Genomic DNA, 22529 nt, shown 5'->3' with positions numbered 1-22529 from the left:
ATAAGCGCCCATCAAGGCTTTAAAGACGTCCAACAATGGCAATCAATTTACAAAACCCTCTTTCCTTTTTCTTTTCTTTTCTAGTTGTCATGGGAGATGGTAACTAAATGGAAAAAGGAAAGATATAATAGAATGGTTTTAGGTATAATTTCTAGTGTGAAAGGGGGTAGGCTGTACAGGAAGGAGAAACAGGGGACACCCACTTCCAACCGAAGGCATTAATGCCTGGCAACAACTACAAACAAATTTTAGGAGTTTTTTTTTTTAAATAGAGGAAATTGAACATGAAATCTGATTAAAGGGGGGAGGTTTCTTTGTGGGGTGTCTTCAGAGCCCACCACTGGCTTCAATCATCACAGCCATAAAAAAATATAAAGGGAAAAAAAAGAGAAAAGAAAAAAAGAAGAGGGGAGCCTGCTGCTTTGTTGTGTTGTTCATTTTGTTTGAATTCCTAGATCCAATGAGAATAAGGGAAAATAAATCCATTGAGAGAAGCCTTGAAATGAAACCCCATTTATAGTTCGAAAGAGGGTTCCAGGTTTTTTTGTTGCTTGGGTCTCTTATCTGCTCAGAGGCCTCTGCTGAAGTAGAAAAGGAAGAGGAAAAAGAAAGAAGGGAAACTATGGCAACGAGGGGAAGCAGATCAGAGAAGGTGAAGAGGATATTTCAGCAATTCGATGTCAACTGTGATGGGGGTCTCAATAGAGATGAAATGGCGGATTTGGTGGTGGCAGTGAACCCTAGGGTTAAGTTCAGCGATGCCCAAATCAGTGCGATTCTGGATGAGGTTTTCCGTACATACGGTGAGTTCATCGACGGCGAGAAGGGGCTCACCTACGACGGCTTATTGAGGACTTACGATGACGGGGCTGGGGACGTCGACCGCGATTTCGACGCGCTTGGGCTGGAGCTGAATTCGGATGACAACAAGGGGAAGTCGGCGGCATCTTCGTCGTCGATTGCGGACGAGAGGGTGTTGGAGCCGCACAAGAAGCAGAGGACGGCAGCGTGGGCGGCGTCGCCGAACCACGGCATTGTGTTCGACGAGACGTGGAAAGTGGTGGACGATTTGGAGATATTGATCAAGAGGTTGAAGGCAAAGCAGGTGAAGGATGGGAAAATGAAAGGTGATAATTTTGATGCATATTCAGATCCGGGATGGTCGAGAGAGTTGGGACCGTCCGCGGAGATGTCAGAGAAAAGGGTAGTTTGGGAAGAGTCTGGGCATGATTATGCTCTGTTTGTGAAGGAATTGGGGGTTTTGAGGACTAAGGCTGATGGGGCAAGGTCAAGAGAGGAAGCATTTGATGGGCATATGGCAATAGGAAGGGTTTTGTATGAGCATCAGTTGTTTAAGGAAGCATTGGTGAGTTTCAAGAGGGCTTGTGAGTTGCATCCTGTAGATGTAAGGTCACATTTTAGAGCTGGGAATTGTTTGTATGTTCTTGGGAGACATGGGGAGGCAAAGGAGGAGTTCACATTGGCGCTTGAGGCTGCTGAGAATGGGGGGAATCAGTCGGCTTATTTGCTTCCGCAGATTCATGTGAATCTCGGGATTGCGCTTGAAGGTGAAGGGATGGTTATGAGTGCTTGTGAGCATTATAGAGAAGCTGCAATTCTTTGTCCAACTCATTTTAGGGCTTTGAAACTCTTGGGTAGTGCTCTGTTTGGTGTAGGTGAATATAGGGCAGCGGTTAAGGCATTAGAAGAGGCTATTTTTATGAAAGCAGATTATGCAGATGCGCATTGTGACTTGGCTTCGGCTTTGCATGCTATGGGTGAGGGTGAGAAGGCAATTCCAGTGTTTCAAAAGGCTATTGATTTGAAACCTGGTCATGTGGATGCTTTGTACAATTTGGGCGGGCTTTATATGGACATGGGTAGGTTTCAGAGAGCTTCAGAGATGTATACCAGGGTTTTAGCTGTTTGTCCAAACCATTGGAGGGCCCAGCTAAACAAGGCTGTTTCCCTGTTGGGGGCCGGTGAAGCAGAGGAAGCCAAGAAAGCTTTGAAAGAAGCATTAAAAATGACAAACAGGGTAGAATTGCATGATGCGATATCTCACTTGAAGCAGCTGCAGAAGAAGAAGGTGAAGCCTAATGGGAGTGCCAATGGGGAGGGGCTTTTTCTATTGTGGAACCCTCAAAATTTAAGACAGTGGGTGAGAAGACTGCATTGAGGCCAGAATTGGCCAATACTCTTGAAATTAGGGCTTTTCAAAGGATCACCAGGTTGAGAGGTTGTGATGTGGATCTTCTGAAGAAGGAAATGACTGAAAATGATGTGCCAGTGTCCTATTCTGGTGGTGGTGTACCTGAGAAATCCATACGCAAGCCCAATTTGGAGGTGATTCTCCGCAGGTTACTCCAGTTTTTGAAGCCTGAAACATTTCAAGGAGCTGTTAAAGCTATAAACGAGAGGATCCTTTCTGTTTTGGATGAAACTGGCTCTGGGAGGGTGGATTTGGGCATGTTTTTTTCTGTTCTTGCACCCATTTGTGGTGGTTCACCAGACAAGCGAAAACGGGTGGCCTATGATGCACTTTTGTGGCGACCTGTGAATGAAGGTAGTGCTCAAATAAGAAAGCCTGATGCTCTTAAATATATCAAACTGTTGAGGGCCATATACATTCCTTCTCATGGGGTTAGTGAAATGCTAGAAGTACATGGAGAAGCAGATGTTTCAATGGTGTCCTTGTCCGAGTTTCTTTTGATGTTTGATGATCCTGATTGGGGTTTCGGTATCATGTCCAGTCTGGTGAAGCTTGAAACTGGGGATAGGACTCGCCATGGTCGCTATGCTTGCTCAGTTTGCCGCTACCCCATTATTGGGTCCCGCTTCAAGGAGATGAAATCACATTTTAGTCTGTGCAATCAATGCTACAGTGAAGGAAAGGTGCCTTCTACTTTCAAGCAAGAAGAGTATAGATTCAAAGAGTATGGTAGCGAGTCTGAAGCTATGAAAGATAAGTGCCTGTGCTTTAATTTGCAATCTAAGAGCTCCTCTTATAATGATCCATAGCTAGTCAGACTTTTTGTTTTTGATGATCCTGTAATATCCCATCATGTTATTCTAGTTGTTCAGTGTGAAATATATAGCTCAGGGATGTGTTTGTTGGGCATCTTAAGCCCTTGTATAATAAATCCTTTCTATTGGTGTTTCTGCATTCTTTGTTTTGTAGCAGCTTTTTGTAGAGATTCATTCCTTTATCTTAAAACACTTGAAGTGGTGTATACTACCTTTTCTACACAGAGATCCTTTATGTAGAGCTCATTTTGAATCACTGTTCCAAGTTGTATTAAGGGTTTCTTTTGATTTAGAATATATTGTATCACTTTTTTATGAGATATGAGAAGGTTACCCTGCTCCTTCTCTGCATTTGGGGCTAACTTATTCCATGTGATTTGCAGCCTAGATTAGAACATTGAATTGAGGATGTGGTTATGGTATTCTTAGTCTCCAAATTTGAAAATCAGTAAATAGGGGATTTCTTTGAATTTCTAAGAATAGAACACATGTCAGTCTGGAAATGGTGTTTTTCTTTGATAATATTAAAATCCACTAAATGGTTGAATCCACCAGCATGCTTCACAGGATGCAGAAGATTATGGAATTATGAACCCTCTCCAAGAGCCTCATTTCGGTCATTGGAAAAGGTATATTTTCCTTAAGACAGTCATGCATGCAGACTAGTTTTTGTTGCGGTTGAACTAGAAGGAGAGGGAATTGAGGTTAGATGTTTAGAATTGCTCTATAGTAAAAAACCCCTATAAAATAATACTCTTCGGATCAAGAGAAATTATTATGTTAGCGGAGTTATTTAATTTATGGATAAATGAATAATTTAGTAATTTAGTAATTTATCGATGAATGAATATTTATTAATTTATAAAGAGGATTATGTTTATATTGTCCAGTACTTGTACTTATATGACTTACAAATCTAAGAACAATGGATGTGGTAAAAAATTTACATAGAATCCTAAAAGACTCAAAAAAATAAAAGATGGTTATAAATTGTAAAAAATAGAAAGATTCCTAAAAAGAAGAGATGTGGTGTAAAAATTAATGCCCTAAAAGATAAAAGAGGTTTCAAGTATATGATGATTTCAAGAACGAGTGACTTGAAAAAATAGAAGTTATAAAAAGTTACTCAATACTATTTATATTATGTCATTCATCAATTATTAATTTATATTTCCTTTAGTCCCTAGACTTCTAAAAATATTATTATCTTATGTATTTAGTAATGTTATTAATTTACTACACTGACCCAAGTTGGGATGAGAAGATTTTATTATTTAACCAAGGTTATTAATTTATCAAACATCCATTTATCAAGGTTTTGCTGTATTTGAGATATGTGCAAATACAACCTTAAACCCTAAACTAGTAACCCAGAATATTGCTGATAATAGGTTAGATGTCAAACTGCTGGCTGGAGGTGGTGAAAGGAACTGAAGTTAGATGTCAAACTGCTTTATTCAAGATGTTTCTAAATATATCCTTAAAGCCTGAGTCACTGAGATACAGAAAAGGGGAGGGAGGTGGAGGGGTGGGCTGGTAAAACTACTCCATTTGAGATGTTTCCAGATATATTCTTGGTGAACTTTATACTAATTAGAGAGAGAGAGAGAGAGAGAGAGAGAGAGAGAGAGAGAGAGAGAGGGTCCAAAAGGCTATATTCTTTTCATGTTCCTTCAGTCTGTTCCTTCTTCCTTTTGGGTCTCCATGTGATCTGATGATGTGTGAGCTCTTCCTACTTTGCTGGAGCTTGTTCTAAGTTGCAAGCGCAGTTTGCTTGTCCATGAGGGCATACCTCGAGAATCTTTAATTTCTACCAAAAACTTGCTGGCCATGTGGACCCTTGTTTGTTCAATATCAATCATCAATATTGTTTCTTGAAACATAATTAATTACAAAGACCTCTTCCCTAAGTAACTAATTATGTATTCTTGCTGAATTCTGATTTGAACTGTGAAATATACCAACAAACAGAAGGCGTGTATTGAGTTGAGGCACTGGAGGTTTAAGGTTCTTTTGGTAAAAAATCTACCAGAACACCAATAGTTTTGCTAACTGCTGTTGGGCTTTTGAAGCTATATTCTTATTTAAAAAATTAAAATAAATCAACAGATTGGGTATCATGGGCTTTTGACTGAATGGGGTTTTATGTGTTTGGAGTCATTGGGCCTCAGGTAGAATTTAAATTACATAAAATAAAAGTTGCCCTTAATGTCAAATCCGTTGTAGTCTAGTTGGTTAGGATACTCGGCTCTCACCCGAGAGACCCGGGTTCAAGTCCCGGCAACGGAAAACAGTTTTGTTCATTTTTTTAAATCAACCCATTGACAATCATACAGGAATGTCGTAATCTGAAATAGGTTGTGTCCATTGTTTACATCATAATGATAGTAACAGGTTCTCAATATTGCAACGGCATCTATAACTTGTTACAGTTGAAACCACATGCAAGAACCATGAGAAAAGTCATCCACGAAGCGTGACAGGCACTGCTCACTGCCCTCTTCTCTCTTGTTAATGTTTAGCTAAAGCCAGCTAGCTATACATGAGAGAGACATCAACCACAGCTCAAGCATACCATGACAGTGAGGTTAGTTATGCATGTCCAGTGCCTGATAACCCTCGTTATAGTCATGATAATGACTCTGACCGCAACCCTGTTAACATCATCATCTCTTCTTCCCTCCCCATCTTCCCAACAACAATATTATCAGATTCAGCAAACAGATTTCCAAGGAGAGGACTATGGGTTTTGGAATCCTACACCCCATCACAGCGGTGGGGGAGATGGGGCTCCTATTCCTCATGCCCAAGCGGCATGCTGAGTTTCTAACTCCTCCAGATTCCTTCTATACCACAATGGAGACTCAGAGCAAGGTAAACTGCTCACTTGAATGTAAAGATGCACTCAATTGCATCAATACATTAATCGTATGATGTTTTTTCCACTACCTTAAAGATGGTGATCTGCAATTTGTATGATATTTGCACTGGCCTCATTGACTTGAGATTGGGCACCAATTTTGTATTTACTTGATAACATAAAAAAGGTATTAGGAGATAGAAACCCAGGCAGGCACCAACACATCGTTCCCTCAAGCAAAGTCTTTCATCAATTACACAAGGTTTTTTTTTTTTTAATCATAATTACACAAGGTTCAGCGCTTTTCATTGTATTTCATTCCCTTTAACAATCTCAAAGAATTAAGGACAACAGTATACACTCAAACATATTAGAGAGGTAAAATCAACCACAAATCATGAAAGTAGTCAAATTGATCTTTTGCATGTCTCGACAAAAAAGGAAAGGACCTGTGTGGTATTAAAAGCCCAAGCAGTGCTGCATTACATAGGACTCTTCTGTTTCATCTCCCATTCCACATAGCAGCAGAGAATATCAACCACTAACCAACCACATTAGAAACTAAAACAAAAGTAAAACACCAAGGTGCTCAACTCCAGAAGGGAGAGCAACACATCAAGAGCCAAATGTTCGGGTTGCTTTAATGCAGGCCATTGGAGTGAGATTACTGCAGTTACATTGCTTGAAGCCATGCTTTGTTGGGGGACCAAAATTGTCTGAATACTCAGATGATGATAAATTACCTGCTTGAAAAAAGAGGGAAACAGAAAACAAAACAAGCTTAATCATCAGATGACACTACTAGATTATTATTGTTTTTCCTAATTTTTTTATTCAGATTCATCAATGGGATTTTTTTTAAGTCCCAAAGGAAATTGAAAGAGCTATTTGACATTCAAAACAGATGTGATCTTAGCTCATTGTGTTTTTCACACCACTGAACCATAAGTAATATCATTTATCTCACTCAGGTTATTATGGTCCATTACAGTGTCAAACTGTGCATTCCATTACTAAAAAGAGATAAACTGGGATAATCTTTATTAGACTATCACAAATCAAACAAACTGCCTACAATAGTGAACTCAAACCATCCACACATAAGCTATTCACATAATTTTTCAATATATGAGAAATGACAAGATTGGTTCATCTTTAGCATATTATTTGCCAGACTTCTGCCAATGCAAGCAAAAGTTTCCAAATACCGATTCAGATATATAAATAAGTTTGCAGTATGAGCCTACCAAAAAGATAGAAAACCTTTGAGCATAAATATAAACTAGATAAAATTGGAAGAGACCTGATCCCTATGAATATTATATATACACATTCACACACACATACATATCATGGGAACCCAGATTGGTGGTATTTGGATCATTTATGATGCATTGATCCAATTTTACAAAGCAAGTAATTGAATGATCAACACACTTACGAAAGATGAATTGAAGATGGGCCAGAAATAGCAGCAACTCTTTGAGCACGCTGGGTTTCAGACTTGTACATCTCCTTTGTTTCCTTTTTCACACGCCGTGCCTCTCGCCGTTCCTCTTTTACAGCAGCCTGCATATTAACTGCAATGTCATTGTCGAACCATAGAAAGGGACAAGCTATAGAATAATATAAATCAATGAATGATATTTTCTTTTATGATAGGTATAAATCAATGAATGATATCACAAAGCATCATAAGCACAAATCACTTAAATGTCAATATTTCTTCTGTCTTTGGTGATTGTGAGTAACAGACTGAAGGATGTATTTTATGTTTTATCAGCCAAAAAAAGGTAAGCTGAAACAAACAGCAAGTGAGATACCTTTCGTTCTTTCTTTTCTTTCTTTTCCTCCTGACCAATTTTCTTCCTCTTCTGCTGCTCAGTTCTCAGGCTACTCACATCCTTAGCCTTCTCTGTAGAAGGTTTTTTGCCACGAGGCAAAAAGTCAACAGGGAGCTTCTCTTTCCCTCGAAGGGGTATTACATGATTGGTGGCACTCAAGGGTCCAGAGACAGTTTCAACCAACTTTTTCTTTCTAGTTATTTCTGGGGCTTCAATTTTTCCTGGGTGATTATCAAGATTTGAATATGTAGAAACGATAGTTTCACAATCCCACCCTCCGGATTCATCACTACTTTCCTCTAGAACAACAACATCTTCATTTGGGTCTTCATTTTCATACTTTTCAGCATATTCCACACAACGACGAATCACATCAGCAGATGAGTCCAATGACCCTGAATCTTTTAGTCCCTCTTTGTCACGCAATAAATCTGCAGGAACCCTATATTTTTCATCAAGTTCCAAGTCATCTGTCGCATGGTCCTTAAGAGCATGATTTAGCTTGTCTGCAAGAGATTCATAATCCTCAGCTACAGAACCGCCGTAATCATCATCACTTTCTGTGCCATATTCCATACGCTCAAGCTGTAACAAACAATGGTTTAAGAAATTTTAATACATTTAGCATATAACACAGAAAGCAGAATATACAACAAGAGAGTAGCTCCAGTTAACAGACGAGAATGGAGACTGTCAGGATTTCAATGAGGCCCAACCAGGCCTACTAACTACTGTCGGTAGACTAAAATGGAGTCAGGCCTACTGTAGACAAATCTTGTTATCAGCCTTGAGTCCCTCCACAATAGCCTGAAACCTGCTGTACAAGATGAAGGTAATCTATAGATAGTAGCCATCCCAGCATTACAATTAATCAAATCCATTCATGGTGTTGTGCAACACCAACAGGGAAGATTAAAATAATAATAGTTACTAAGAGAAGCATCTGGGTTCAAAAATCCAAATAATACCAGATGTTCATATATTTTCTTTCACAAAAACCTAGGTAGGAACCCAATTTGATAATGAACTTCCCAAAACCAAAGAATGAACAAGCACATCGTGCATATAGAGGGAATCACGATGATAAGTAAATCATTCTTCCACACAGCACAGGTATAAGACCAATAAACAATATAACACCCACTCACCTACGAAAACTAACTTGATTAATACTGTGAATAGGTATAAAGTGCCTGTTGCTTTACTAAGTGCCCAGTAATGTAAAAAGATATTAGAACATTAAAATTGTCTCCTTTTCTTGGATCGATTCTCCCCTTTTCTTGGAAAAAATTATATGCTGTAATTTATAAGCATTCAATGGAACAGCTGTGGCACAAAATATCATTTACAAGGCAGCAATAAAAATTAAAAATATTTGGAACCTGTTGTGCCAGCAGTCAGGCATTCATACCATATATCGATTAAAATGGTAACTTCCAGACTGTGTCAAGTGATTAAGTTTAGTCATGTCCTAACTCTAAAACAGAGGCATCCTCAAAGGCTTTACTTGATGCATTTATATGAATTTTACAGACAGAAATAGCATTGTATAAGTCTTATTTCCTAAACTCCATGCCTAATAATCTAGAAGGATCATGATTCATGTCCAATCTCAAAAACCACCATTGTTTGAAATAGATGAAAGATACTTTCTTTTCATGACCAATCATGAGTTCTTTGTGTATATAATATACCTTTTTGATAGGCTATGCGAGATAATATATTAAAAGTGCCTGAAAAAGGATGCACCAAAGTACACATGATGTATATTATATATATACATATATAGAAGAAAGTAACCTGATCAAATTGCTCATCCAAAAGACGGTGAACTCTTGGCTCCTCGCTAATAATATTGTCATCTCCAGCTCCTACAAATTGGTTTCTTATTTCATCATGACCAACAAATTCAACCAGGTCTTCTTGTGGTTCTTGGGTGCAAGATTCATCAACATCTTCTTTTGTTAATTTCTTACCAATGAAATCATCCTTCCCTTCTTCATGAATATTAGCCTGAATAACAAAATCCTCTTCCAAATCCTCTACATCAGAACCAAGCACAGAATCATTGGAATCTAACAATGCAGCCACTTCAGGATCAACTGCTTTCTGAAGCCTCACACCGACAGTCTTCTCTGCAACACTGTAAAGGGCCTTCTCATCCGGGTCTCTTTTCACATCTCCAATATGAACTCTTGAAGCATCATATCCCTTAGATAACAACAAGAAAACAAAACACAAATTGTGAATATCCCTAAGTGAAAAACACTAAAGAATAGTTGCCATAAAATCTGGGAAAATTAAAACTAAAATTCTTTAATTCTTAACGTTTCGCTGTTTAAACCAAACAAGAATAGATCAAACAAGTTTCCTTTTTAATCTTTACCAAGTAGGAGCCTCAGTAGAGTTCTTCAAGATCCTATATCTTGAATTTTTGTGCCCTTCGTCGAGTTTTTACCGATCAAAAAAAAGGTAAAGAATAACAAAAATAACTAACCTTGACATCGAGGGGAAGCTGATCAAGCCTGGCCTTACTGTTATGATAAAACGCCGAACCGCCTCCAGTATTCTTGATCTCCCTTAAATGAGTCAAATAGTTATAGCCATCATCAGGAAACCCTAGCTCCAAAATCTCTCTCCTCACATGATCCGGCAACGGCACCGCCGCCGCCGCCGTCGCACCAATTGACAGCTGCGATGAACTCTGCTTCCCAAAAACCCGATCATCTTCTTCGCCGTCGTTTTCGTCGTCGGGTGCGTCGGCGAAGATAGAATCAGGGTCGTCGGCGTAATGGCTAGGCCCGGAAAGGTCGTCGCTTTCGTGGAAGATACCGTCGACTGAATATGGATTGCTGTCAACCCTAATGAAGACTCGATCATGACCTGGTGAATCTTGGTAATTGGGATCGGATGAGTCGCGAGCGAGTAACTGGAATGTTGCGGATTTTTTCTTGTCGATGAACTTCTTCTTCCCCATTTAATTGAAATTGGAGACCAAATATACCAGAGAATGGAGGAACTTCAAAGCAGAAACCCAAGACAGTCACCGGACTTCAAAATCGAAACACTGAATAAACCCTAAACCCTAAAAAGGAGAATCCAAATAAACCCCAAAATGAACGAAGGGAGAATTAAGAATTTATAAGTATTATTATTATTATTATTTTATTTTTTATCTTTTTTTTTAAATAATATGATTTACGCTATTTTTTATTATTTTATAAATTTATAATATTTTAAATATAGACATTTAATATTTTTATAATTATATGTAATATTTTAAATATGAATGTTACTTAAAATTAATAAAAATAAATATTAGCTAAAATTAATGTGATAAAATTTTAAATTATTAAATAAAAATATTTTTTACCACTATCAATCCAAGTTTAAAAAAATAAGGTTAGGTTGGGTTTGGATTTAGTACTTCATGTTAGAGTTCGAGTTGAGTTAGATGATAGTTTCTTAATTCATAATAGTTTCAAATTAGCCATCAACTCAACTAAATATCAAATTTTATTTAAATTATATTTTAAAATATATAACTTAGGGGAAAATAATTAGAAGCGCAACTATCACATGTGAATAAAGGAGAAATAATACAAATAAATTTAATATTATCCAGTATAATTAATAATTAAAGATGTATTCATTATAAATAGTAAAAGCTTTTATTAGGATATTTATAAATTTATAGTCAAATAATAAAACCATGAAATATAAGGATAAAAAGCCAAAGATATGATAGGAATATTTTGGGATATGAATAGGTGGTATTGAGTAACAAAGGATAAAACAAGAGCTAATACGATGGTATTTATAATAAATGATAAAAATATTTATTTATTATGTGTAGGCATCAAAATTTTAGTGGATTAAATTATCAATAAATTGATCATCAAAATTGTGATTTATTAGTTCAACAAGATTTAAATTTGACAAATTATGTGTTATACACATTGGACGTGTGACATGTATTCAAAATATGACATATGGCAAAATTTGTAAAATTACAAAATTAAGTCATGCAAATAAAATCAAATCAAGCCATTGAATAAAAGATAATTAAAAATAAATATTATTTTGTAGGCAAATTTCTTTAAGGAATAAGACAATATGTTAAAATCAAAGAGTTGAATTCTTTGAATTAAGCAAATCAAATATTGGGAATTTCAATGGAGATGATTAACAAAACAACTTCATATAGAAAAAGAGGTTTTATAACGAGAAAAATGACATACATGTTTTTCACCATTCAATGGATTCACTCAAAAACATGTTGTTTTAGACATTAGATTGATCTTAAAAAATCAAGAAAACACTTTCGTAGTCGTCATTCAAATTGTGATAAGAGTAAATGAATTATAGAGAAGATATTATTTTGTAAAATTTATTATATTTGAGTCTATAAACCATAATTATTTTTTTTTAGTACAAGTTTTGCTAATATATATATATATTTTCTATAGTTTTGATTGTCTTGTAAAACTTCCCGAAATTTGTGCGTACAAATTTATGATACGCTAGGTGGGATATCTTTGTTTTTCATCTATTTTGTTAAAAAAATGATCACTATTAAGATTATAACATCCAAAAAGACTTAAGTTTCGCATGTCGATGAGGCAATGGCAAGACTGACATTGTTTCATCGACATCAACACCTAGTACCTCTATGGGCCCCATAATTTGTAGTAAAATAAAATAAACTATTGCACTTTTAACAAAATAAACAAGTGAACATACTTATTTCCTAAAACCAAAAGGGACGCACAATAAGTATCAGTTGTTCATCACCTTGGCTTCTTTTGGGGCAAAGGGCCAAAGATCTTATAATAGGGAAAAACACCCTTTAGCATTGAAGAACTTTGGGATAAGTCCCCATACTCTGTTGCCAATGCCAAATCTAACACTGTCTCACACTCTAAATTACCATATGGGATGTTAAATAAGGAAAACTCCTTCAACCATTATGATTCTTTTACATTTTTATTCTCAATGAATATGCCACTAATGACAACAAACACTACATTTGTAGAAAAATAATTAGTTAAGATGACTCATGTCATTATCAAACTTACCAAAACTATCGAGTAGGAAGGTTTGCAAATAATCTCCCTCACGAACAAGGTTGAGATACAAATACAAAATATGATTGAGTCAAGCTAAGGACTCACTCACCCTCTAAAATTTGTTTTTCCAATTGATGGACCACATATGTCCAAGCCAGTGGGATGGAAAGGCAAATTGTTGAATTTGCCTCAATAATGTCACTATCGGTCCAACAACTTTAAGACATGATAATTAATACCGTCAGAGTGTAGTATAATGGGTCATTATAAAGTACACTTATGTACTCCAAGTCTCGTACTAGGAGGATTGATATAACATGTATATGCTTGTAAGTTATCAACTTAAAATTTTTTAATCATTTGATGGAAAGGGAAATCTGAAACAACATGTTGCTCGCTTCATTGAAACTTATAACAATATAAACACAAAGGGCAACTTCTTAGTCAAACAATTTGTTTGTTCCTACTGAGGGAACACGTTTAATTGATACATAAACCTTGTGCTTGAGTGAATTGACATTTGTGAATAAAAAATGTCACAATATTAATGTTGGGTGGTATCATCATGTTACTTTTAGATAAATAAAAAAATCTATATTTTAGTATTTTTTATTCAACCAAAAAAACAAACACCATAAATTATTTTGACTTAATATTTAAAGTTACTTTTTACTTTAACAAGTCATAATATTAATTTATTTTACTAATCATGATTAATCTAATTATAACTTAAAGCACCTTTGATAATATTTAAAGTACTTTTAGTGAAAATAAAAACTTTAAAGGTGATTTCTATATTTCTTTGAAAGTGCTTCTTATGCTAAAAGTGCTCTATAAAAGCATTGAAAAATTAAATTAAGTTGTTAAATGAATTACCTTTCATGTTTAGTTAATGATGAGATAAGATAAGTTATCTCATCATTTATTTTGTTATATGTTTAACCTAATATGAGATAGGATTAGTAGTTAGATATATTATCCATCTTCATTTTTATATTTCCTCTTAATCTCAAGTTAAAATACAAGATATACATATATCATGTATCATATTTTTTTTTATCATTTTTTTATTTTTTAAATACTTCTTTTACAAAATAATTTTTTATTATAAAATTAAATTAAAATTATTATAAAGTTTAGTTGCAGGCTATTAGCACCTTGAAGTTTGGTTCCCATGGAGAATCCTAAAAATTTGACCATGGAAGGTTATGTGGTTATTATACGTAGATAATTTTAAATATTTTAATCACTAATATTATTAAATATAAGAGAAATTTTATATCTTTTTAAATTGAAAATATTATAATGTAATGTAATTTTTATTTTAAATATTGAAAAATAATATATATATATATATATATATATTTATTTATTTTTTTTATTCATATTATAAATTAAATATAACATAAGGATATCATATTTATTAAATTTAATATGCAAAGATCTCGTATTTCATTTCTTATAGAATGAAATACAACATCTATCATATATCTTATCATATATCCCGGGAAAATGCACAATTTAATATAAAGAATGATGATATTTCAATGTTGGAAAAAAAGGAAAAATAAATAAAAAATCCCATAAGCTGGTCCGACTGAGCCGTGGACCCACGCAACCGCGGGGCTACATCTTTAGCCGACAGCCACGTGTCCGATTGGAGTGATCGTCTAGGGCACATTGTCCAGCCTCTACTATAAATTGCTCCCAAAAATGCACAAATAGACGAACAAATCCACTGCTATCGGCGTGAAGGTGTAGAAGCTCAGAGGTTCGTGAATCTTTCTCATCCTCTATGTCATACCTGTGTAAACATTCATTCATGGTCGTCTAGGGTTGGGTTGGTTTATTTAATCTTGGATCCAGGTTCTGCTGAATACTTCACCCTAGGGTTTATTTATTTATTTATTATTTTTTCTCTCTCTCACTCTCTTTTGAAATTAAGAATTCGAAGGATTAGGGCTTTTCTAGGGTTCGTGCAAAATGAAAAACGCCTTATGTGCAATCAATACGTTTCTGGAAATGATGGAAAATTATTGGATTGCCATGTTATATTTATGATCTGACACAAATTTTTTGAATCTATGAATGTTGCTTCGTATTTGCACTTGTAAGCATACTGCATATCTGAAAGTGTGGTTCAGGCACTTCACATCACAGATATTCAGATGATAATATACGAAAAATTTAGATGGCAAGGATGTTGCATTCCCAGGAATTTTTGGTATTTTTTCCATTCAGGTTGGTCCCATGGAAAACAGAGAGTGAGAAATGGAAAAGGCAATTCTTAGGTGAAGTGAAGAAAAGAGAATGCTCTCATTCTCATAATTTGCCCTTACTGTAGTGTTTGTGGCTGGAAGATACGAATTTGTTATGAAAGTTATTTGAGTATAATTGTTGTTGCTTATGCTGTATTTGCATACACCTTAGTTGTTATTTGAGTATGAAACTTAATTAATTGTGTGCGAACCTCAGTTCTAAACCCACCCTTTGGGTAGCCTTTTCTTGCTTCAGCAGGGCCTATTGTAGGAGCCAGGAAAAAAAAATCTCTCTATTTTCTTTTGTTGTTATCGCTCTTATATGCATTGTTATATGTTCCTTCCCCTTTTAAAGTAGTGTGGCTATGCTTTTTAGTTGGTGAGATCCATTGTCCTATTACATGACATAACTGTGGAGTTGTTATAAGGGTTCAACCTTAGTCAATCCAGACTTCTGACAAGTAAATTCAATCTTCTCAGTTTCAAGCTACATTTTCCCTCTATTGCTTTTGGTTGACTTCCATTAAGGTTTCTTAGTTCTAGTTATCTTGCTTTTCTCTTCCTGTTTTTGTGTTTCAAGTTTATAAGTGTGTTTTAATTGTGATGAAAAATTAGGATAAGGCGTCCCATGGTGTTTGTTAGGGTTAGGAGTGTAATAAGGCTTAGTCTGGTCTGTTCTTGGAGAAAAAATTGGCCAAATCAACATGATTGGTTTATACTTCAATTGAATTGAACCTAAGTTCTAATCATGAAAAAACTGAATTAAACCAAACTTGTTGAGGTCAATTTGATTCAGTTTAGATGGATCATGGATCAATTGGACCTAAACCAATTTGGGCCTTTGCCTGATATTTAAAGATTGCTTAAAACGTATTTGGTTTTGAAGTTCAAAACATAATGGTTGTATTTAAAAATCATTTTGAGCCATAACCCAAGAACAATGAAGTATTTTAATAGAATTCGTATAATATACACGGTAATGAATATAAACAAACGCTTCAAACATTAAGCAATCATAAATCACTAAAAAATACGTCTTGAAGTATCAGTTTTATTTGTTAGAAGATAAGGAAATTTCAAGCTGTGCCAACCAGGACAATTTCCACAATTCCCAAGCCACAGTGAGCTTCATGTTGTTGAAAGTTGAACCAATTTGATTTGTACTAATTGGGTTGGGTCAGTTTTTAGCACTTTTTTTTTTTTTTTAGTTTCTGCTCACATGAAATTATTTCTGCCATTTGGTTCTGTCTAGAGTTGCTTTTATGATTCATGTTCATTTGGTGTACCATATGTTTTATGTTTGTCCTCTACCAACCACAATACTCATGCTTTATCTGTGCCTGGATCTACTATGTAAAGATAACATGTTAGATGTGACACAGGCCAAGTTATAGCATTCTTTAACTTGTGATGAGAAATCCTAGTCAATGACTATTAGAAGTTAAGAGCAGTCAGGGGAGAAGCTGGTGGAGGAAAGGAAAGGAGGAGACTCTGCCCTTAGGTCTTGGGAAGTTTAAGGTTCAGTTCATGTAAGAAATAGTATATATGTACATATACAGAGGGGTAGGAATTTATCAAATGAAACATCCTTCATATAAGTTTGGATCAATGAAATACACACTCGTGTGTGTGTATGCCCCCTCAGAAAAGACAAAGTACAGTTTTCAATTTCTCTTGACAGAAAAAAATTCTCAATATTTAATTGCAATCGGTCATTGGTTGCTAATCAGCTATCTTACAAATTGAATTAAGCTAATTGGTTTCTTTGATATACAAGGGTTTGTTGTGGAACAGCCCTAGTAGAAAAATCTGTTTGAGCATGTAGCACCGAAATCAGATGAAGACTGGGGCCATATGGAAAAGTAAACCCATAAGAAATCAGTTTTATGTTGATGAGGAATGCAATTATCAACTACTACTTTTACTATTAATGCCTGTCACTCACGGTTATGTGCACATATATTAATGATCTTATTGTTGATTTTTTTTTTCCTTCTAATGTAAACATCCTTCTCTGCCTCCTTTTCTTGCCATTATTAACTAAATTTTGGGTCTTCCATGAATCTCTTCATGTGAAAATGGAAAGGGATATGTGAAAACATGGAGGAGGGGCCTGCTTCTTCTGTGGGTGGATTTGTTGTTTGGTTGGAGTTAAGGCTATTGTGTATTATCATGTCTAGGCACTGACAGCATTTACCTGGTATTTTGTTATTTGCAAGAGGTATATAGTTCTCCTTGGAGGCTGTGTTTTAGTTGAAGAAAAGTGTTCCTTTACAGCAAATATGGTATGGTGTGGGATATAGTGATTTGTAACTAGACTGGTGGTTGTTTGTTGGACGAGGATTTTGTTATAGTGTTGGAATTTGGTGTTTCTGTTTGAAGGTTAAGATAGGAGTATGAGGTGGATTAAGGAAGATAATTCGATGTATGATTAATGTTGACAGGGAAGCTGCAGAAGCTGTGGTGGTGGTGGAGGTGGTGTATCTGTGGATCGGTGTTGGTTGACGTGGGTTGGAGGAGGTTTGAACATGAGTTCACGTAGCACCAGCAGGAGCAGGAGTCAGAGTCGGAGCCGGAGCAGGAGTCCACGAGATCGCAGGATCCGATCTCAACGCTTGTCCTATCGTGATGCTCCTTATAGGAGAGAGTCACGTAGGGGTTTCAGGTTATTTGGTTTTTGATTGATATTTTCTTTCATGTTGTTTGTCGCTTCAGGAAGGAAGAGAGAATGAAAACATAAAACAAGATAGCACTGTTTCATATCACATGGACAGACTTTGATGACATGTGTGTTTGCTCAAAGAGATCTCACTGAGATGCATCCCTTAGAATGGATATTCCATGTTTGTGGTTTTGGTTGTGATAATATATATATTTTTTCTGATACTTGCACCTAGGAGCTTTATGCATAATCAACAATTCTTACCAAATGGTATATTTGGGATTGAAGTAGCAATTTATTGCTTATTTTTTTGGTTTTCAATTTGATAGCAATTGTGTACTTCATGTTATAAACTGCTCTTCTTCTTTCTTTTTTGGATATGGGACGTGAGTGAATTATCATGCATCTAGCATATTTCTTTCTTAATAAATTTGAACACCTATTCAAAATACCCAATTCTTGTTGAAACTATGGCAATTTATGCCTTATGCAATATTGTCGATTCCAGTCCCAGGTGGGAAAAATGATTTGGTTTCACACAATGCTACTGCCAAAATTTTTGTTTTCAAGTTCTGAAAGGTTTTTATCTTTAAATAGGTTTGAGGGCGTAGTGAATGCATATTTCATTGTTCGTATGCCATCAAAGCATATTTTGCACCCCACTCGAAATTCTTCGTCGCTGTATGTGGAATCTAACTTGTAGATGAGCAAACATGTGCTCCATATGTTGGTCATCATGTGTTTACCTGTTTAAAATTTTGTGGAAATTGCTGCCTAGAATTGAATTCATAACAAGGGTTGACTTGTTTGATGTATTGTTCTCTCTCTCTCTCTCTCTCTCTCTCTCTCTTTTAGAATTGAGTTCATAACAAGGGTTGAATTGTTTGATGTATGGCTTTCTCTTCCTCTCCCTCTCCCTCTCCCTCTCCCCTTTATAACATATATGGTTGTGGAGTTTGGGAAGCTTTGTAGTAGGTTGTTTTTGGATGACTATGGCGGACATCACCATGTACATGCTTTTGATTTGGCTTGTTAGGTTTGAGATAGTTTTTAGATGTCAAACTAGTGTATTTGATTTCAAATTATATTATTATCTACAGAGGTTAGAAAAGAGAGAAATTTACTAACACACTTAAACTTATTGTTTGGGAATTATCTTGGCATGTGTGAAAACTGTTGATCAAAATTTCTCTGGCTACTTCTTTCTCAATTCTCTTTTACATTTGAAGCATGCTGCTTTTATTTTATTGATAATCATTATGCACATCATATATTTTCCTGTTGCCTTCTTGCTTTGCTACTCTGTGCTTTTTCTCTAGCCTCTTGTGGATTCACTAAGTTGGAGGTTATGCTGTTAAGCTATTGAGTTGAGTGGGGTTCTAAGGGTTATGCATATATATTATAAGGAAAGCTGTATTGCTACTGTGATTTTATCAGAATATGTTGGATTCACCATGAATTATATGGAAAATTGAGTGGGTATTCCATGGACGTTAGGGTTACATTGCATGAATACCAATAGACGGCCAGGATTTAATTGCCTTTTTCATCAGCTTTTGAAAAATGACATTTCTCTTGGACTTCCAGTGGATTCAGGCCTTCATAGAATATAACTTCTTGGCTGGATTTTGATGTGCTTATCTTTTAGTTTCACTATATAGTGTATTTCCTGTCAAAAATTGAGATCCTTAAACGGGCATTTTTTTCTTAGGTTATGGTATAGACTTCTGGAATTTTTTGAAGGGCATGAATTGTTCTTTTTTATTCTAAAGGATTTATGAATATAAAGCATGGAGTCAAATGATTATTATTGTATGATCTGGATGATTATTATTTAGATTATTTGTAAACTTGTCACATTAATTTATGTGGGTTATGTGCCAGCCAAGGCAATCTGTGCAACAACTGCAAGCGGCCAGGTCACTTTGCAAGAGAATGCCCTAATGTGGCTATTTGTAACAACTGTAACCTTCCTGGGTAATGAATCCTCCATACATTACAACCATATTTATGACACAGAAGTCTTCTCTACTGTAATGGATTATTTTACCCATACCATCAACATTTTGCTCACAGGCACATTGCATCAGAGTGCACCACACAATCATTATGTTGGAATTGTCGAGAACCAGGTCACATGGCCAACAACTGTCCCAATGAGGGAATCTGCCATTCGTGCAATAAGACTGGTCATCGTGCCAGAGACTGCCCAACTCCTGGGTTGCCATCTGGGGACTTGAGGTTGTGCAATAACTGCTACAAGCAAGGCCATATTGCAGCTGACTGTACAAATGATAAGGCATGCAAGAACTGCAGGAAGACTGGCCACATAGCACGTGACTGTCAGAACGAACCAGTTTGCAACTTGTGCAACATAGCTGGGCATGTGGCTAGGCAATGCCCAAAGGCCGAGATTTTTGGAGAGAGGGGTGGTGGGGGTCGCAACACTGGTTTTCGAGATGTTATCTGCAGGAGCTGCAACCAGGTGGGTCATATGAGCAGGGATTGCATGGTTTCCTTGGTCATATGTAATAACTGCGGTGGTAGGGGCCATATGGCATTTGAATGCCCATCAGGAAGATTTATGGACCGTATGCCTCGCCGGTACTGAATTAACAGAACTACAGGTCTGTCTGTCTACTGCGCAATTCAGATGGGAGCTTATAGTACTTTAAACATATGTTTTATCCTGAGTTCTTTTATTTGGTTTTATTATAATAATTTTCGAACAGCCTGGAGCCATTTTTATGGTGGTTCTTAGTTCTGAATGTTTGTATGGGTACTCGAGAATTGTGGAAATTGGCCATGCCATGGTGCTTAATTGCTACAGTTATGTGGATATGGACCAGTTTTCTTGAAGTGATATCAAGGAAGATTGACTTCTTATTGCAGAGTCCATAACAAATGGTTTGGATTACTTTACCTTTTCTTAGATCAGGTATCACCTTCATGAGTAAGTTGCTTTTGCTTTACTAGGCACTAGTCGAAGAGCTGTACTATTCTTGAAATCTCACCAAGAACCACCTCAGTGTCGCCAACAGCAGATTTTCCCTTTATTTTTATCTTTTGTCTTTTATTTTTCATTAGTTTTTGGGTTATTTACAAAAGCCCAGCATTTCATCAGGCTTATTAATATCCTGAATAATGGATTGGAGGATATTACAATTAGAATTTAGTCACTTAGAATCATGTGTGGGTGAATTATAAAAGTTGTAATTTGCACGAGTTCATTGAATAAAGTCCTACTGGACCCTTCTTTGTGGGAGTCCCTTTGATCAGGTAGACTAGCTTGTAAATGAATGAGGTCTGAAACCTATTTATAGGCAACTGATTGGTATCTATCAGAAGAAGATTGATTATATGGGAGTGGAGGACTTAATAAGCCTCACAGATGGGGTTGGGATGGTTATTTTATGTCTGGAACTTGGGCCCTTAAGAGGGAGATCTCTGTCTGATGGTGAGGATTAAGTCACAGATGGAGAGCCTGTGCAAAATTCTTGCTCAAGTAGCCATTTGTTCATTTGTGTGACAAGCTTGACTGTGAAGGTAGAAACCTTGACAGCATGAAGAACATATATTACAATGCATTCGCTGATTGCTCATCTCAAATGCTTTTATGATCAACACAACTCCACCCTCTGTAACATAGCTACTTGCTGTACCATAACTTCCTATAGCTTGATCCTCAACTGGGTCAAGCAGAAGCAGCACCTTTATTTGGAAGGCCGGTTGCCTAATACTCATGTTAAGGTACAAGCTCTTTGTCTCTAAGTGTATGGTTGTCTCCCTCTCAGGTATTGGACAGGGAACCTGTTGCCAAGTGTTGGGCGAACACTCTTTTTAACATATTCAAATCCTTTCCTCTCCCTTTGGAAGCATGTGAAGACCCTCAACAATGCATTTTCTTTATATGACAGTGCGCACATATTGTATGATTTATAATATGGTTTGGCACTTTGGCTGTTGGGGTTGAACCGATTGTCTTGTTTTCTTGGAGGTTTACGTGGGATTCTAGTCCTTGTTCTGTTCTTTTCGTTGGCTTTTGAAATGTTATAAGGATATGATCTTAGTTACTAGGGGACAAACCACAAAGAAAGGAGACAATGCTCCTGGCAAGATGCTTAATCAGCTCAAGAACAAAGGTGGATGTTTGGTTGGGAATTTCACATGGTACTTTTTACTTTTGTTAAAGCCTTAGAAAAGGGGTTGGGAGATGCTTATAACAAAATGATGGGTCTGTAGTTAAGCCTAGAAGAAGTAGAGTAGGCAATACGATATTGGGGAGGAGGTGGCGCATGTCATGCAAGTTGGCGGGGATTCTGATAGTTGATGATTGCACAGTGAAACACTTGCTGCATGCCTCAATTATCTCTGCAATTGCAGATGGGGACAAAGTGCATCACAAGGCATCTTGCTCTCATTGTTTTGGTTAGCTTTGAGATGTGGAACAAGTGGGAGTGGGGATAGCAGTCTAGCTGCCAAGATTTCAGTACAATATTTTAATTACGAGAGTGGATAGTATAAAGGAAGGCATATATGTTATACCTGAAACCACCAATAGATGGCTACAACAAGAAGAGGCGTTTGGGCCATCTTGTTTCTGGTGATTGCAGCTGCTAGGGTCAGAGGCGATGTGTTGGGAAATAGCAGCCTTGAAGCTCAAACCAATGCCACTTCTTTAAGGGTTCCACAACGAAAGGGAGCTTACAATGAAGTTGTGATCAACAGCAAGAACAAACACTTAGGTGGTGGAGGGGGAGGTGGAGGGGGTGGTGGTGGTGGTGGAGGAGGGGGAGGAGGAGGAGGAGG

At 36.5% G+C, this 22529-nt stretch overlaps 3 protein-coding genes and 1 non-coding gene across 5 annotated transcripts; 3 read left to right on the top strand and 1 right to left on the bottom strand.

The window, feature by feature from the left end:
• The first annotated feature begins 114 nt into the window (after positions 1-114).
• LOC117907031 (uncharacterized TPR repeat-containing protein At1g05150-like) lies at positions 115-3342 on the top strand. Its single transcript, XM_034820360.1, is given in 2 exon segments — positions 115-2120; positions 2123-3342. Coding segments are annotated over 2 exon segments (2397 nt in total). The 5' UTR covers positions 115-622; the 3' UTR covers positions 3022-3342.
• Positions 3343-5243: 1901 nt separating this feature from the next.
• Positions 5244-5316, top strand: TRNAE-CUC. Its single transcript has one exon. It is a non-coding gene; the product is annotated as a tRNA-Glu (tRNA).
• A 939-nt stretch (positions 5317-6255) lies between these two features.
• Positions 6256-10823, bottom strand: LOC117907251 (protein LTV1 homolog). Its single transcript, XM_034820727.1, has 5 exons — positions 10229-10823; positions 9532-9942; positions 7711-8316; positions 7329-7456; positions 6256-6630 (listed from the first exon to the last, which is right to left on the bottom strand). The coding sequence occupies exons 1-5, from the start codon at positions 10706-10708 to the stop codon at positions 6627-6629; spliced, it is 1629 nt and encodes a 542-aa protein (XP_034676618.1). The 5' UTR covers positions 10709-10823; the 3' UTR covers positions 6256-6626.
• Positions 10824-14473: 3650 nt separating this feature from the next.
• On the top strand, positions 14474-20998 carry LOC117906663 (zinc finger protein GIS2-like). Of its 2 annotated transcripts, XM_034819785.1 has the most exons (4): positions 14474-14571; positions 17503-17723; positions 19605-19697; positions 19797-20998. In XM_034819785.1, exons 2-4 carry the CDS (start codon positions 17587-17589, stop codon positions 20329-20331), a joined length of 765 nt encoding a protein of 254 aa, XP_034675676.1. In that variant the 5' UTR covers positions 14474-14571; positions 17503-17586; the 3' UTR covers positions 20332-20998. The 2 variants fall into 2 exon arrangements, with proteins under 2 accessions (XP_034675676.1, XP_034675677.1); XM_034819786.1 differs by lacking the exon at positions 17503-17723 and having other exon boundaries at positions 14548-14571.
• The last annotated feature ends 1531 nt before the right edge of the window (positions 20999-22529 follow it).

Source organism: Vitis riparia, chromosome 18 (assembly GCF_004353265.1).
Source record: "Vitis riparia cultivar Riparia Gloire de Montpellier isolate 1030 chromosome 18, EGFV_Vit.rip_1.0, whole genome shotgun sequence".
Taxonomy (NCBI): Eukaryota; Viridiplantae; Streptophyta; class Magnoliopsida; order Vitales; family Vitaceae; genus Vitis; species Vitis riparia.
Note: the sequence above shows the minus strand (reverse complement) of the source record. Positions and strands in the feature narration are given on the sequence as shown.